This window comes from Thamnophis sirtalis, unplaced genomic scaffold, assembly GCF_051295495.1.
Source record: "Thamnophis sirtalis isolate CommonGarterSnake01/CBP01778 unplaced genomic scaffold, rThaSir2_p1.2 scaffold_3, whole genome shotgun sequence".
NCBI classification, from domain to species: domain Eukaryota; kingdom Metazoa; phylum Chordata; class Lepidosauria; order Squamata; family Natricidae; genus Thamnophis; species Thamnophis sirtalis.
This window is the reverse complement of record NW_028261383.1, coordinates 38,706,620-38,723,380: the sequence shown is the minus strand read 5'-3', so window position 1 is coordinate 38,723,380 and position 16,761 is coordinate 38,706,620. Positions and strand designations below refer to the sequence as shown.

At 39.3% G+C, this 16,761-nt stretch overlaps 2 protein-coding genes across 3 annotated transcripts in view; both read left to right on the top strand.

Moving 5' to 3' along the window:
- LOC106548772 (uncharacterized) overlaps positions 1 to 16,761 on the top strand; it is a 62,837-nt gene that overhangs the window by 21,230 nt on the left and 24,846 nt on the right. The window lies entirely within an intron of this gene.
- Positions 1 to 16,761, top strand: part of LOC106548619 (uncharacterized) — a 59,366-nt gene that overhangs the window by 34,969 nt on the left and 7,636 nt on the right. The window contains 3 exon segments of the mRNA XM_087708752.1: positions 195 to 2,413; positions 2,415 to 3,120; positions 14,756 to 14,762. Of these exon segments, the coding sequence (XP_087564878.1) occupies positions 195 to 2,413; positions 2,415 to 3,120; positions 14,756 to 14,762 (2,932 nt within the window).

Genomic DNA, 16,761 nt, shown 5'->3' with positions numbered 1-16,761 from the left:
TGTTGGGATTTGAATATCTATGGATAATTATAGAGAAAAAGAATGTCTGCTATTCTTATTCTGCTATTTATATCATTGTAAGCAATCAAACATGCTATGTCTTAGAGTCTGAAAAGTTTCAGAAGGCAATAATGATGACTTCCGACTGATTGGTCTTTTCCTTTAACCTTGTTTATTTCTCTTTCCCCTTGAAGGTGATAATGAGCAGGACCATGAAGAGTCAAGGGAATCATTCCAAGGGTTCAGGCATGGAGACGTAATGGAGAAGCCTGCAATTGAAACAGAATTTCACAGGCAGGAGAGAAACCCCTCAAGTAATTGGAATAATTTAAGCTCATCTTCCATTGAGGCTCACATGCAGGAGCTTCTTGAGGAAGGGAGAAAAATACAGAAGAAATATATGGGGAAAGGTGTAAAATTATCCAAAGACACATTAGAGGTAAATGAACACTATCCATCCACATCCAAAGGCCAAGATTATATACGCAAACACAATGGAAAAAATTACAATTGGACTATCCCATTTTCTCAGGAAAATGGGTCACTTACATCACAAAAAAGTCTTCCCATCGGAGAGAATCTGGAGAATGGAAACAGCTTCTGTGAAAGGAAGACTTTGACTGTTCAGGAAAGAAACCACAAGGAGAAGCCATATAACTGCATGGACTGGGGTTCGGGATTCCATAAGATTGCATCCCTTGTGAGACATAAGATAATTCTCACATGTGATAAACAATATAAATGCATAGATAGTGGAAAGAGCTTCAACAAAGAGAGTAATCCTACATCCCATAAAATGATTCATATGGGGGAGAAGCCATTTAAATGCATGGAGTGTGGAAAGGGTTTCAGTACAAGCAGTGCCCTTACCGTCCACAAGAGGATCCACACAGGGGAAAGGCCATTCAAATGCCTGGAGTGTGGAAAGTCTTTTTGTCAGAGACATCATCTTACTTCCCATCAAAGGAGCCACACACGGGAGAAGGCATTTAAATGCATGGAATGTGGAAAGGACTTCAGTACAAGCAGTGCCCTTACCGTCCATAAGAGGATCCACACAGGGGAAAGGCCATTTAAATGCCTGGAGTGTGGAAAGAGCTTCATCCAGCCTAGTGGCCTCATTAATCATAAAAGGATCCACACAGGGGAGAAGCCATTTAAATGCATGGAGTGTGGAAAGTCTTTTTGTCAGAGCCATCATCTAACTTCCCATCAAAGGATCCACACACGGGAGAAGTCGTTTAAATGCATGGAGTGTGGAGAGTCTTTTTGTCAGAGCCATCATCTTACTTCCCATCAAAGGATCCACACAGGGGAGAAGGCATTCAAATGCATGGAGTGTGGAAAGTCTTTTGCTCAGAGCCACAGTCTTATGGACCATCAAAGGATTCACACAGGGGAAAGGCCATTTAAATGCATGGAGTGTGGAAAGGGCTTCCGTACAAGCAGTGCCCTTACCGTCCATAAGAGGATCCACACAGGGGAAAGGCCATTTAAATGCCTGGAGTGTGGAGAGTCTTTTTGTCAGAGTCATCATCTTACTTCCCATCAAAGGATCCACACAGAGGAGAAGGCATTCAAATGCATGGAGTGTGGAAAGTCTTTTAGTCATAGCCACAGTCTTACTTCCCATCAAAGGATCCACACAGGGGAGAATCTATTCAAATGCATGGAGTGTGGAAAGGTCTTCAGTACAAGCAGTGCCCTTACTGTCCATAAGAGGATCCACACAGGGGAAAGGCCATTTAAATGCCTGGTGTGCGGAAAGGGCTTCAGTACAAGCAGTGCCTTTAACGTTCATAAAATGATCCACAAAGGGGAAAAGCCATTTAAATGCATGGAGTGTGGAAAGAGCTTCAGAAGAAGCAATTTGCTTAAATGCCATCAAAGGATCCACACAGGAGAGAAGCCTTTCACATGCATGGAGTGTGGAAAGAGCTTCAGGCTAAAGTATTTTCTTATAACCCATCAAAAGATCCACACAGGGGAGAAACCATACAAATGCATGGAGTGTGGAAAGAGCTTCAGCTACTCCAGTGGCCTCATTCTCCATAAACGGAACCACACAGGGGAGAAACCATATAAATGCATGGAGTGTGGAAAGAGCTTCAGACAAAGCAATGCCCTTACCGTCCATAAGAGGATCCACACAGGGGAAAGGCCATTTAAATGCCTGGAGTGTGGAAAGAGCTTCATCCAATATAATGGCCTCATTAATCATAAAAGGATCCACACAGGGGAGAAGCCATTTAAATGCATGGAGTGTGGAAAGTCTTTTTGTCAGAGCCATCATCTTACTTCCCATCAAAGGATCCACACAGGGGAGAATCCATTCAAAAGCATGGAGTGTAGAAAGGGCTTCAGTACAAGCAGTGCCCTTACCGTCCATGAGAGGATCCACACTGGGGGAAAGGCCATTTAAATGCCTGGCATGTAGAAAGGGTTTCAGAACAAGCAATTTGCTTAAATGCCATCAAAGGATCTGCACAGGGGAGAAACCATACAAATGCATGGAGTGTGGAAAGAGCTTCAACTATTCCAGTGGCTTCATTTTCCATAAACGGAACCACACAGGGGAGAAACCATATAAATGCTTGGTATGTGGAAAGGGCTTCAGAAGAAGCAATTTGCTTAAATGCCATCAAAGGATCCACACAGGGGAGAAACCATACAGATGCATGGAGTGTGGAAAGAGGTTCAGTTACTCCAGTGGCCTCATTTTCCATAAACGGAGTCACACGGGAGAGAAACCATATAAATGCATGGAGTGTGGAAAGGGCTTCAGTATAAGCAGTGCTTTTACTGTCCATAAAAAGATGCACACAAGGGAGAAGCCATTTAAATGCATGTAGTGTGGAAAGGGCTTCAGTATAAGCAGTGCCCTTACTGTCCATCAAAGGATCCACACAGGGGAGAAGGCATTCAAATGCATGGAGTGTGGAAAGTCTTTTGGTCAGAACCATAGTCTTACTTCCCATCAAAGGATCCACACAGGAGAGAATCCATTCAAATGCATGGAGTGTGGAAAGGACTTCAGTAGAAGCAGTGCCCTTACTATCCATAAGAGGATCCACACAGGGGAAAGGCCATACAAATGCATGGAATGTAGAAAGGGCTTCAGTACAAGCAGTGTTCTTACGGTCCATAAGATGATCCACCCACAAGGAGAGGAAGTGCTTGCTGTTGCTGTGAAACAACTGATTTTTCCCAACTCCCGGGATCTCCGTTGAATTTTGGTAACTGGATGGTCCAATCGGACCTAAACCGTCCCGTAGAGACGGTGATAGGTAGTGGTATATCCTGCTGATCCCAGAGACACCCGCAAAGTCTCTGGTGATCCAGGAAAAAGCCCCTTTTGCTGGCAACTTTTAGTCAGACATTAGGCTGCTGAAACAGCAGACAGCTCCGTAATGCAAGGCCAGGAGAGAGGCATGTCGTTTGGTGACAATTTTAAATTCTTTTTTTCTTTTTTTTTAAAGTTTTTTTAAAAAAACAAACAAAAACATACATAAAAATATCATCAGTTACATATCTATTTAGCATGTCATTTGGTCACAAATGTTTGTGCGTCACCGCTTTCAGTTACATATAAGATCAATAGTTATCAACCCAATATACATTAGTACATTGGTTATCATTATAAATCATATATTCATATAATACTCTGTTATAATTTCTTCCTTTTAAACATGTATTCTAAAGGTTAAATTCATATGTATGCTAACTATCTGTTACATCATTATAAATCTATTAAATAATAACATATCTTTATAGTATCATCTGCCTTATTCTGATATTTCTTACAGTATATAAGAAAAAAAGAATCACCAACATTTTATATTTGTGTATCATTACTTTCAATTATATGTAAAATCATAAAATATCTATCAAATGTATTTAAATACATCTTTATCATTGTGCCTCATATATTCAACTACAATTATTATTTCTTCATTTTAAACAAGATGTTCTAAATATTCAATTCATATATATACCAATATTCCATTACTTTGTTGTAAATCTATAAAATCTATATATTCATTCATTCATTCATTCATACATACATACATACATACATACACCAATATTCCATTACATTATTGTAAATCTATACAGTCTATATAAGATTAATATGTCTTTATAATATCTCCTATCACATTTTATTATTACAATTCAAAATTATGGTGATTGTATTCCTTGATAAAACAAGTCCCAAATCTTAAAAATTGTTCATCTTCTTGTTCTCTAATTTCAAATGTCAGTTTACTCATTTCAGCACATTCCATTGTTTTTTTAATAACTTCCTCCTCCGTTAATATTTTCTCATTTTTCCAATTTTTTGCAAATACAGTTCTGGCTGCCATTAAAATATTTATAATCAAATATTTCAAGTCTTTATTATATGTATCTGGTATAATACACAATGAAAAAGTCTCTGGTTTAAAGTCTATGTGTTTCTGTGTCATTTTCTCCAACCATGTGTGGATTTTAGTCCAATACCTTTTAGCTTCTTGGCAAGTCCACTACATGTGGTAGTATGATCCCAGTGTCTGATGACATTTCCAACACTTTTCCGACTTGTTCTTGAACATTCTTGCTATTCTTGTTGGCAGGTAGATGCCACCTGTAAAACATCTTATAAGCTTATAAGCTGTTGACGTCATTTTATAATTTTGGGACCACAATTTCTCCCATTTCTCTAATTCAATCCCATGTCCTAAATTTCCCCCCCAAGCTATCATACGTTCTTTAACTTGTTCTTCTTTTAGTTTAACCTCTAGTAAATGTTCATATAGTTTTTAAATTACTTTTTCATCTGTACCTGTCAAGATTTTATCTAACTTCAGTTTTTTTATCATAAAAACCTTCCATTTTACGGTCTTTATCATATCTAGATTGTATTTGCAGATATGAAAACCATTTCATTTCAATTCCTTCCTGTTTTAGCTCTTGCATAGATTTAAGTTTACCCTCTGCGTTCAAAATTTCACCACATCTAACTGTTGGTTCCTTTTTGTATATTATTTGATAAGAAAAGCTTCAATAGTTGATAGCCAGACTGGAATTTTTAAGTAAAATTGCTTTTTAATCTTCTGCCAATTTAATAACAAAGCTCCCCTAAGTAATGTCTTCTAAAATAACCTTGTGTTTTAGTACCTTTATACCATAAAAAGCATGCCATCCCAACACTAGGTCATGTCCTTCTAAAATCAGTAGTCTGTAATTCCTTAGTGTTATCCACTCCTTAACCCACATCAAGCTAGTTGCCTGGTGATATAGTTCCCAATTGGGTAGGCCCATGCCTCCTCTTGTTCTAGCATCTTGTAACGACTTTAATTTTAATCTTGCTTTTCCCCCCTGCCAAATGAATTCAATACTATTTTATTTAATTCATCAAAATAATTTTTCCTAGTCTAATTGGAATTGTCTAGAAGAGATATAAAATTCTAGGTAAAATGTTCATTTTCACTGTAGAAATTTTCCCTATCATTGATAATTGTAAATTTTCCCATTTCATTAGATCAGACGCAACCAGTTGCTTGTTTATAATAATTGTTCTCTTTAAGAGTGCTACATTTTTGGTTAAGAAAAAAAAAAGGGAACCAACTTAGATACAGTTATGATTATTAGGGGGGAAATGTTATGATACAGGATATATTCAAATAAAGGAGGGATAAAAATAACGTATATATAGATATGGGTATAATATAGAAATTGGATGTAAATTTTAAACAGTTATTTGGAAAGGAGGATTAGAAAACTTTATTAAATATTATGGATGTTTAGCAAGAATAGGTCCTAAGGATTTAGTGTTAGTGGAAGATTTTAGAAATAGTAATTGAAAGGCCAGTATGTGGTTTTGTATAAAACTTTGGTATATTTTATGACGAAGGAATTCTTAAACAATTATAGTCAAATGAAAATGGAGATATAATGATGGTGACATGTTTAGATATTTGAGTTAAAATGCTTGAGTTAATATGAATTATATTTGTTGATTGTGGAAGAGATGCACGAAAGTATTTTTGTAACCAACTGATACACTTTCTATAGCATGTAAAGAAGGATTGTTTTTGTTTTAAATAAAAAAATTATTTAAAAAAAAGTGCTACATCTTGCAGTTAAGCATATCCCTAAGTATTTAACCTTGTTTGTAACTTGGATCTCCAATGCTTCTACCAATTCTTCCTTTTGTCTCGATGTTATATTCTTTGTCAAAATTTTCATTTTGTCTTTATTTATTTTCAAACCAGCTACATTCCCATATTCCTCTACTCTCTCAATCAATTTGGGTGCCGTTTCAAGTGGATCCTCGAGAATAAAAACCAAGTCATCTGCAAATGCTTGTAGTTTATATTCTTCTTTTTTTATTTTAATTCCTTTTATTTCTTTTTCTTCACTAATCTTTCTATTTAATACTTCTAGTGTTAAAACAAGTAAAGTAATGTGATAGTGGGCAGCCTTGTCTTGTATCTTTCTTTATTTCAATGGAATCCGTCAATTCTCCATTTATCATTATCTTTGCTGTTTGTTTATGGTATATGGTTTGAATGGCTTGTGTAAATTTCTTGCCAAAATTCACCTGTTCCAATTGTAAGAACATAAATAGCCAATTCACATTGTCAAATGCTTTCTGGGCATCTAAAAAGATCAAAGCCATTTGTTTTTCAGGGTGTGCCTCATAATATTCCAATGTATTCAAAATTATCCTCATATTATTTGACATTACTTAAGGGAGGCTTTGTTATTAAATTGGGAAAAGATCAAAAGGCAATCTGGCTATCAACTATTGAAGCTTTTTCATATCCAATTATATATAAAAAGGAACAAACAGATATGGTGAAATATTGAATGCAGAGGGTGAACTCAAATCTATGCAAGAGTTGAAACAGGAAGGAATGGGAATGAATTGGTTTTCATATGCACAAACACAATCTACATATGATACATGCCCTAAAATGGAAGATTTCTATGATAAAAAGACTGAATTAGATAAAGGTTTGACAGGAACTGATGAAAAAGTAATTAAAAAATTATATGGACATTTACTAGAGGTTAAGCTAAAGGAAGAACAAGTCAAAGAACCCATGATAGCTTTGGGGGGGGGGGATTTGGACAGGGGATTGAATTAAAATCTCAAAATTATAAAATGACAATGTCAACAGCATATAAGGAAAATTTGTATAAGATGTTTTACCTCCAACGAGAATAGCAAGAATCTTCAAGAACAAGTCGGAAAAGTGTTGGAAATGTCATCAGACACCAGGCTTATATTATCATATGTGGTGGACTTGCATAGAAGCTAAAGGATACGGGACTAAAATCCACATGTGGTTGGAGAAAATGATACAAAAACACATAGACCTTAAACCAGAGATTTTTTTATTGGGAATTATACCAGAAACATACAACAAAGATTTGAAATATTTTATTGTAAATATTTTAACAGCAGCTAGAATTGTATTTGCAAAAAATTGGAAAAATGAGAAAATACCAACGCAGGAGGAAGTTATTCAAAAAACAATGGAATGTGCTAAAATGAGTAAATTGACATTTGAAATTAGAGAACAAGAAGATGTACAATTTTATAAGGTATGGGATTTGTTTTATCAATGGCTAGATAAAAAAACATGGAAATGAAAAACATTGGAGAAGTTTTACATATTGTAAGAATAATAAAATAAGATAGGTGATACTATAAAGATATATTATTAATAAATACTAATAAGGATGTAATGGAACATTGGCAATACATGAATTGAATATCTAGAACATTTTGTTTAAAATGAAGGAATAACAATTATAGTTGAACATATGATTTATAATAACAATGTACCTATGTATACTTGATGGATAATTTGTGATTCTATATATAATTGAAAGTAATGATGCATAAATATAAATATTGGAGAAATATAATCTCTATAATGAGATAGGTGATTCTATAAAGACTTATTATTATTATTATACGCATAATAATATTTATTTAATATTTTATTTTTATTTTATTATTATTATTATTATTATTATTATTATTATTACATAGTCAAATAAGGATGCAATGGAATATTGGTATATATGTGAATCTAGTTTCTAGAATATTTTCTTAAAATGAAAGAATATCAATTATAACTGATCAATATGTACAATGTCAATAATGTATCTATATATGCTTGATGGATAATCGGTGAGCCTATACACAATTGAAAGTGGTGATGCATAAATGCTTGTAACCTAATGACATGCTATATGTAATTGATGAGGGTTTTATGTTACATGTACTGTTTGTTTAAAAATAAAAAACTTTAAAAAAAGAAGATCCACAGATGGTGGAAGCCATTTAAATGCATGGTGTGTGGAAAATCTTTAAACAAGAGCTATCATCTTATTCACCATCAAAGGATCCACACAAGGGAGAAAAAGCCACGATAAATGCATAAACTTTAGAGAAAGCTTTAGGAGGAGAAATGACCTAATTTCCCAAAGAAAGATACCCTTAGGTGAGAACATTATGTTAATTCTAGAAAGCTACATTTATGAATTTTCCTATTTAAAGAGACTGAGCATGCAAAGGAATTATTTTCTTAGCTTAACCCAATAGGTTGAACGAGGGATATGAATTTACTAACAAAAATGCAAACAATTGGTATGTGTCATTTTAATTATGACCTGGATTATTGAAGGTATTTATATTTAAGTACAATTTATTTTCTTTTGAAAAGTAAGATTCCTACTCTCCACTTGTTTCTTCTTCCCACGTGATCATATTCAAAAGGGTTTAAATTTAACTTTTTTTCCTAATCTTTCCCTTTCTGATTCATTAATAGACACCCAATTTATTAGAGTACTTTCCTCCATCCTCGGGAAAGTTGGAATGGTGCAGCCGAGAGATTCTAGGCTTTAGATTCTAAAGTTGTATCCCCAGTGTACAACTGTGACCTGAGCCAGGTACTATGTATAGACAAGCATGGAGCCTTATTTAGTGAAAGGCCTCATAATCTGAGGGAATTGCCACATGCACATCAATGTACAGTGAGTGAGAAGAGCTGAAAGGATGATGGATTCCTCTTTCTCTCTAAAGGATCTAGAATGATAAAAAGCCCCCACCCCAAATGCAAGTGCAAAATCTTTTTTCAAGCATTACGGCCATACTTTGCTCCTCTAAAGTGTGATGGAGACTAAGAAGTCATCTAAATCTGATTTTAAAAAAAATATCAATGGTATTGTTACTGTCTGGTCATGTATTATACTCTTTTACTCTTTGGTTGTATTAAAAATATAGTAACATTCCAATATTTATAAGTATTTGGATGGGGGCATAGTCTGGATTTTAGAGGCTCATGTTGGCTTGAATTTGCTTTTTCAGTGCTGATATTTGAGGCCTCCTTGAATCTCTAGAGCAGTGGTAATCAACCTGGTCCCTACTGCCCACTAGTGGATGTTCCAGCTTTCATGGTGGGCGGTAGGGATTTGCTGTAACTCTGCTTTATAAATTTTATATAGTAAAGTTACTTCCCTACTTTATAAATCACCATTACTGTGGAACTGGTGGGTGGTTAGAAAATTTTACTACTAACAAAGATACAAAAGTGGGCGGTAGGTATAAAAAGGTTGACTACCCCTGCTCTAGAGAGCCTCAGAGTGGCTCTTTTGGAGGAAAGTGAGTTTCGATCCTCCACAGAAATTCACAGAAAGATCACAAATGATTCCTATACAGTAAGGGGAATAAATATATGGGGTAGACAGCATCACCACCTGGTGGAGTTGTAACTGGCTGACAAACTACTCAATGAGTAATCCTTCATGACACTACATGGAGGGAACTAAGCAGTAGAGTACCAAAAGGTTCCTTTTTGGGCCCAGTACTCTTCAATATCTTCATAAATGACTTAGATGAGGGAATAGAAGGGGTACTCATCCAATTTCCTGATGATACTAATCTGGCAGGAATAACGAACACCCCAGTCGACAAGCTCAGGATTCAGAAAGATCTTGACAGACTTGCACAATGGGCCCTATCCAACAAAATAAAATTTAATGTGGAGAAAAGCAAGGTTTTGTACCTGGACAGGAAAAACCAAAGGTACAAGTACACATTAGGTGAAATCTGACTCAAAAACAGTAACTGTGAGAGGGACCTTGGAGTCCCAGTGGACGATCACTTAATCATGAGTCAGCAAGTGTGTGGCAGCTGCCAAAAATAATTGAACCGTTGATTGTATAACTGGGCATAGAATCAAAATATTAATACTGATTTATAAACTTAGTAAGACCACACTTTGAATATTGCATCCAGTTTTGGTCACCACATTGCAAAAAAGATGTTGAGACTTTGGAAAAAGTGCAAAGAAGAGCAACTAATATGATTAAATGCCTGCCAGAAGTGGGGTTAGGCTAGTCTAGACAACAGAAAACTAGGGGGATCATCCTAGTAGTATTCCAGTATTTCAGTGACTACCACAAAGAGGAAGAGGCCAATTCATTTTCAAAGCACAAGAGGACAGAACAAGAAACAATGGAGAGAAGCAACCTGGAATTAAGGAGAAACTTCCCAACAATGGGAAAAAATAAACTAGTTGAACAGCTTGCCTTCAGAAGTTGTAGGTGGTTCAACACTGGAGGTTTTTAAGAAGACACTGGACATTCTCTTGTCTAAAATGATATCGGATCTCCTGCTTGAACGGGGCTGGACTAGAATACCTCCAAGGTCCCTTCCAGCTCTATTCTGATTCTATCTAGAAACTTCAATGTGTTATAGACACCACTGGTTTTCTTAAGTAGACTATTTTTGGAATAGTTTGTTGATTTTTATTTTCGCTGGTTGTTCTTATTTTACAATGCCTTGAGATAAAGAAAGACGTGTTAAGAGCAATGGAGCAGTTATTGTTTATTTAGAGGTTTCCTCAAAAACAAATTCCTCAATTATCCTTTAATCCTTGTAATTTAAAAGAAATTCTGCTTGCACACCCAGTGAAGAAGAAAAAGCTCCATTATTAATGAAGTTTAATCACACAAGAATACATGGAGGGAAGCATCCACATTATATATACGTATATATTACATCTAAATCTATAATGTAGACATACATTACATCTACATCTATAGGGAGGAAAGAAAACAGTGGGTTTACTCTAGGGTTCTGCCTGAGATGCAGTTCTATCCAAAATCTTAATTAACAATGTAGATGGGGGAATAGAAGGAAACTCAACAAATTTGGGGACAACACCAAGGTAGAGTGAATAGCCAACGCTTTAGAAGATAGGCTCAAGTTCCAGAAGGATCTCAACAGATTTGAATGCTGGGCTCTATTCAAAATTATGCAGTTCAGCTTTTAAACAGGCAGGGAAATAATAAAAGTACTTCTATGGAAGAGGAGATATCTGGCTCAACAGCCAGAACTCTAGAAATATCCCAAAGAACAACAACAAAGATGATCAGGAGATTAAAGCATGAACAGTTGCAGGAACTGGGTTCTAACATAACCGAGAGAAGAACAAGGGATGACGTAAAGGAGCCTTCTAATACATGACAGGCTGTCACAGAGAAAATTCCTGGCGGAACAGTTAACTAGTGGAACAGTTGGACTCCAGAGGTTTTGGGTGCTCTATCACTGCAGCTTTTCAAGAAGACATTGGACAGGCATTAGTTTGCAATGGTGTGGAGTTTCCTGCTGGAGCAGGGAATTGGGCTACACAACATGAAATATCCCTTCCAACTATGTTACTGGGTACTCTATATTTTGAATCTCTTGAGTAAGAAGAAGGCTGGATCCGATTTGTTCTGGGTGCCTTCACTCCCTGAATAAAAGAATGTAGCTTTCTACAGGAACCCTTCTTAAAAGTGAGAAGGTGCACATGGGTGTAACTCTGTCAGAAGCAATTGGATAAAGAAGGGTTATGGATGTGGGGGGAATAACCTCCTCCTTTCTGGGCCCTGATGGAAAAGGCACCGTTTCCACCCTTTGCATAAGCCCCTTCCACGCACACAGGAACCCGACAGGTGTGTCCCACTAAAACGAGAATAGATGCCGTGCGATTCCCCATTCGGCCACTGGAGGGCGGACGCCAGAGGTGATTTACCATAGGAGAATGGGAGGGAAGTGACGTCACTGGATCTGACGACTCTATTTAACCCTTTGAGCTTCGCAGGAGGTAGGAATGGGTGCAGGAAAGTCTTAAAGGGGGGAAAACTACAGGTGGGCAGAGTAAGTGGTTGTGTGTGAGTGTGTCTCCGCGTGCAAAAGGGGAGGGGGGAACAGGGGTTCCTGGTGCTAGAGAAGGAAGGGAGAGAAGCCAAGTCCCCATGCAGGTTCCATCTTCGGAGTCTGGGGGTGGGAGAGCCCGGGATCCCATGTTCCCCTGCCGCCCCTCACTACGCAGGTGCCAGGCAGAGGGAAGCGGTGCTCAGGACGAGCCGCGTTGCCCCAGGAACAAATCCCCAGAGAGGAGGGAGCGTCCCGGGGGAATCCTCCACCTCCCCCATAGCCCGGAGGAAGCTCCGAGGTCGGAGATGGGGAGAACCTGGAGGGCAAATCTGGAGCAGGGAATAAGAAGATGGTTGCAAGGGAGGAACTGCAGGAGATTGTGCCCGCCTTCTGCTTATGTGCTTCAGGAGACTAAAATAGGGTTGAATCCCCGGGAGTTCAAAAGAAAACATCAAAAGCAGATCACTTTTTTGAATTTCATTTTTTTTAAAGTGAACTTTCATAGTTTGTTCACCTATTAGAGTTTGGCGTGTTGGGTAAAACCTGGGTAAAACCTTCTTTGTAGGTAAATGCAGATCTAGGTTTTTATAAAGCAAGCCCTACTTTGTGAGAAAAAAAGAAATTAAAATAATGATCCAAAATTTATTTACGCCCATTCTTGCACAAGGGTTAACTGTTCAATGTGTACAATCCTGTACTAGCTCAGAAAAATATATTTTTCCATCGATTGTTCCTCATGGGTAAAATCCACCATTTTGTGTTTAATCTCATATACAGAAATTGGAAACCATTTATAGCACATCTCTGGGAGGCAAAAAAATTGGGCACCCTTTATACTGACTCATTTGGAGGCAAACAAATGGACCACGAAGGCTGAAAGACTTGCCTGACTACTGTTACATGAATGGTACTATGAAAACAAAGGTGTTTGGAGATCCATAAGATTCCCTAGACCCATTTGGCATTGCACTACAAGACAGCGAAAGAATGAAAAGCCAATCTTTAGGAAGTGAGGGAATTGGAAAAGACCCTCCTGGTGTTCAGCCTGGGAGCGATGGGGAGATCTGGGCAACAACTGGGCAGAAGATACTGGAGGAGGCAACCAGCCTTTCAGAAGTTCAGCCCTGGAAGTTCAGGAGCTTCCAATACAAAGAGAATGAAGGTCCCCGAGGACTATGCAGCCGACTCCATTCCTTTTGTAGTCGATGGTTGAGACCAGAAAAGCACACAAAAGCACAGATACTGGACCTGGTTGTTTTGGAACAGTTTTTGATGCTTCTGCCCTTGAACATTGAGAACTGGGTACGAGAGTGTGGAGCAGAGACCAGCTCCCAGGCGGTGGCCCTGGTGGAAGGTTATCTCCTGAGTCAGGTGCTGGAGCAGAAGGAGAGGATTGACTGGCAGGTGAGAGACCTTCTAATCTAATGCACTAAATTTAACAGTGGGTTTGAATTCTTAATTCACACCTGTTAGAATTCTTTGGCATTCATTATACGTGGATATACTTTTAATTCTTGTAGGACCTTGTTCCTTTATTTGTCATAGTCGTTCCTTTCCTAATTTCCAACCTCACTGATAGACCTCCGGGGCTTTGGTGGGGTGTTCACAGAAGAAGAATCCACTTTTTGATGTGTATTGTCCATTTATACTTCTTGTTGTTTCCTGCCTACTTTTTCAAGTCCTTCATGATGGAGATCAGAGATCCTGAGGGAAGGAGGCATCCTTCAAGTTCATCTCCAGAAATCTCTCAGGAGGTTCCAAATATGGACACGACCGGAGGTAATCTAAAGCTCTCACCTTCCCCAGAGGGATCTCAGCTGTTTCATCTTCTCTATGCCTTCTCTTCTATAGAACTCCCACGTTATGAATTATGCAGTGTAAATTCTGTCTCGTAGGGAAGAATAGAAGGAAGTTGACCCTTCCTGATGGTGGAACTCAAAGAATGGTTGAAACTCCACTTCAAGTAAGAGGAAATTTATTTCTTAGTTATATTTTTATTTCTCATATTCACATATATACATTCTCATAAGTACTGTTAATATTTATGTGTTATCTTTTAACGTTTATCACAATTCGTTTAAAAGTTTAAAAATACAATCAGGGCTGCTTTCCTTCCACCCCATCTATCCATCTTATTTTACAACAATCCTACTTCTTCTTCCATCTCCTTTCCTCCCAACCTCCCTTCTTCTCTACCTCCTTCCTTCCTCCTCTCCTTTCTCTTTTCTTCTTCCCCACCCTCCCCCACCAATCCTATCCTTCCCCTTCCTATCCTCTCTTCTACTCTCACGACCCCTCCTTTACTTCCGCTCCTTTTCCCTTTCTTCTTTCCCTCTCCTTTCTCCACAATTGGTGGAGACAGCAATCACGTAGGGTTAGCTCCATCCGGTAACCAATAAGGTTGAGTCTACAGATTAAAAGCCATCCTGCGCCGTGGAACAACCGCACAGCTGCTAAAAAGCATTTCTGAACATCGGAGGCTTTTTTTCCCTTTGCAACGAGCTCCGGAAGCTTCAAATCAGCAGCAGAGCAGCGCGGGCGCTCCCTGAGGATTCTAGTCTGCTTGTGAGTGCTGTCCTGGCATGCCCAAGGGTGGTGACCCTGCGGCCTCTGTCTAAACTGCTGCGCATTGTTTTCGAAGCCCTCAGACCAGCCGGGAGCAGTCAGGAGGAGATAAAAGAAAGCGGAGACAAGGAAAAAAAGTGTAGCAGTTTATTTTGGTGCGAACAGTAGCGGGCGTCATTTTGAAGCCAACGGTCAGTAACAGGGCTCCCTGACTGAGGGTGGCTGTTAATCTTGAGGGTGGCTGTTTCTTTTGCCGTGAATATGGCTTCTGATGCAAGAGAGGAGGCAGTGGGCTCTCCTCTGGTCTCTACTCCAGATAGCCCTGTGGCTGGTCCTCCCTCTGCTAAGTCTTCTAAAAGAACAGCAGTAACCACTGGAGCAGTAGAGGAGCCTCCAGCAAAGGCTCATAAGCCAGCCAAAAAAGGGGGCCAGTCCCACTCTAGGCCTTCAACTCACAGAACTTCTTCTGAAGGGCAAGGTGGCAGACAGAGCCCTCATCCATTCCAGGTGATCCCTGTCGCTCATGATAGCCCTTCTCCTCTGGGTCTTTCATCTGATTCAGAGGATTCTCTTTCTGAACCTGGTTCTCCTTCTCAGACAGGAGATGGCACAGGGTTTTTGATTCCCCTCAAAATGAGGATGATTCCTTAGAGGATGCAGGCCCTTCTCCAGTGGCAGATCAGGCTTCCTCTTCCCCGGGGGTTTTAGGATTTGAACCAACCCCTGCTATTACCCCTGATGTAGCTGCCATTATCTCTTTAGCAATTGAAAAGGGTATAGCTGAAGGCCTCTAACGTAAGGGATCCTATGGCCACAGTTCTAAATCTAAATCAGAGGGGCCTAAATCCAAGAGTAAAAAGAAACACTCTTCTGGTAAGGATACTGCTGATCCTTCGGCTTCCAGAGCAAGAGATGAGAATGAGCAACCTCCCAGAGATTCTGACCTCTCTGAGGACAAGGATCTAGGGGCCAGCCAACCAGCCTTTGTGGGATTGTTCAAACCTGCGTTTTTCCGATCCTTGCTGTTTAAGGCAAAGAAGATTGCTGGCTTTAAGCCTAACTCGGATCCTAAGCCTGCGACCTCAGAAACTGGGGATTCTGAGGATCCTCTTTTCCTAGAACGCACGATTGAGAAGGAGGTGGTTCCTTCGCCTAGAATTTTTATGAACGTGGTGCAGAGGCAATGGGCCTCTCCTGGCACCGGTCCTCTTCCTAATTCTCTTGATAAGCCCCTGTATAATGTAGGGCCTGCCTTAGTTAAGGCTCTCGACCTTTCAGCCATTGACCTGCCTGTGGTAGCTCTGCCTTCTCCTAATGCAGCTGCCAGTGCTCCTGAGGATTTGCTTAAGCCCGAGGACAAGCGTTTAGAACAAACGCTTTTCAAAGGTCACCAGACCTCTGCCTGAGCTATTAGGGCTTCCACTTTTCCTCATTTTTTAGCAGGTCTGCTCTTCTTTGGCTAAAACAACTTCAGAGCAGGATTCCAAATAAAGACACTAGGGCCCACAGGGGTTTAAACAAACTAAAAGCAGCTCTTGAGTTTTCTGCTGATGCTGCGCTTAACGCAGCTCGCTTTGCCTCAAAAGCCATTGCTTCTACAGTCATCTCTAGGCGGTTACTGTGGCTAAAAAATTGGTAAGCCAATGTCAGAGATAAATGGCATCTGACTTTATCTCCCTTTTCAGGGGCATAATCTGTTTGGGGCCCCTTTGGAACCCTTATTAGTTCCCTTATTATTGGAACTATCCCACAGATATGGCAAACCGATACTCTACCTCTTCGCCTCGAGGGAAAATGCCCTTCTTCTGCGGTACTTCACCAGGCATGCATCCCCGGGAGCGGAGGGTGTGGACGTTCTGCGGTGCCCATGGCCGCCAGGACTTCCATAGGCATTTCCTCCTCTGCCACTAATATAGAGGGTGGTACAGAAAATGCTAGACAGAAGGCAGAAATTCTGGCGCCACATTGGCCCTGCTAACCATGGTTTGGGG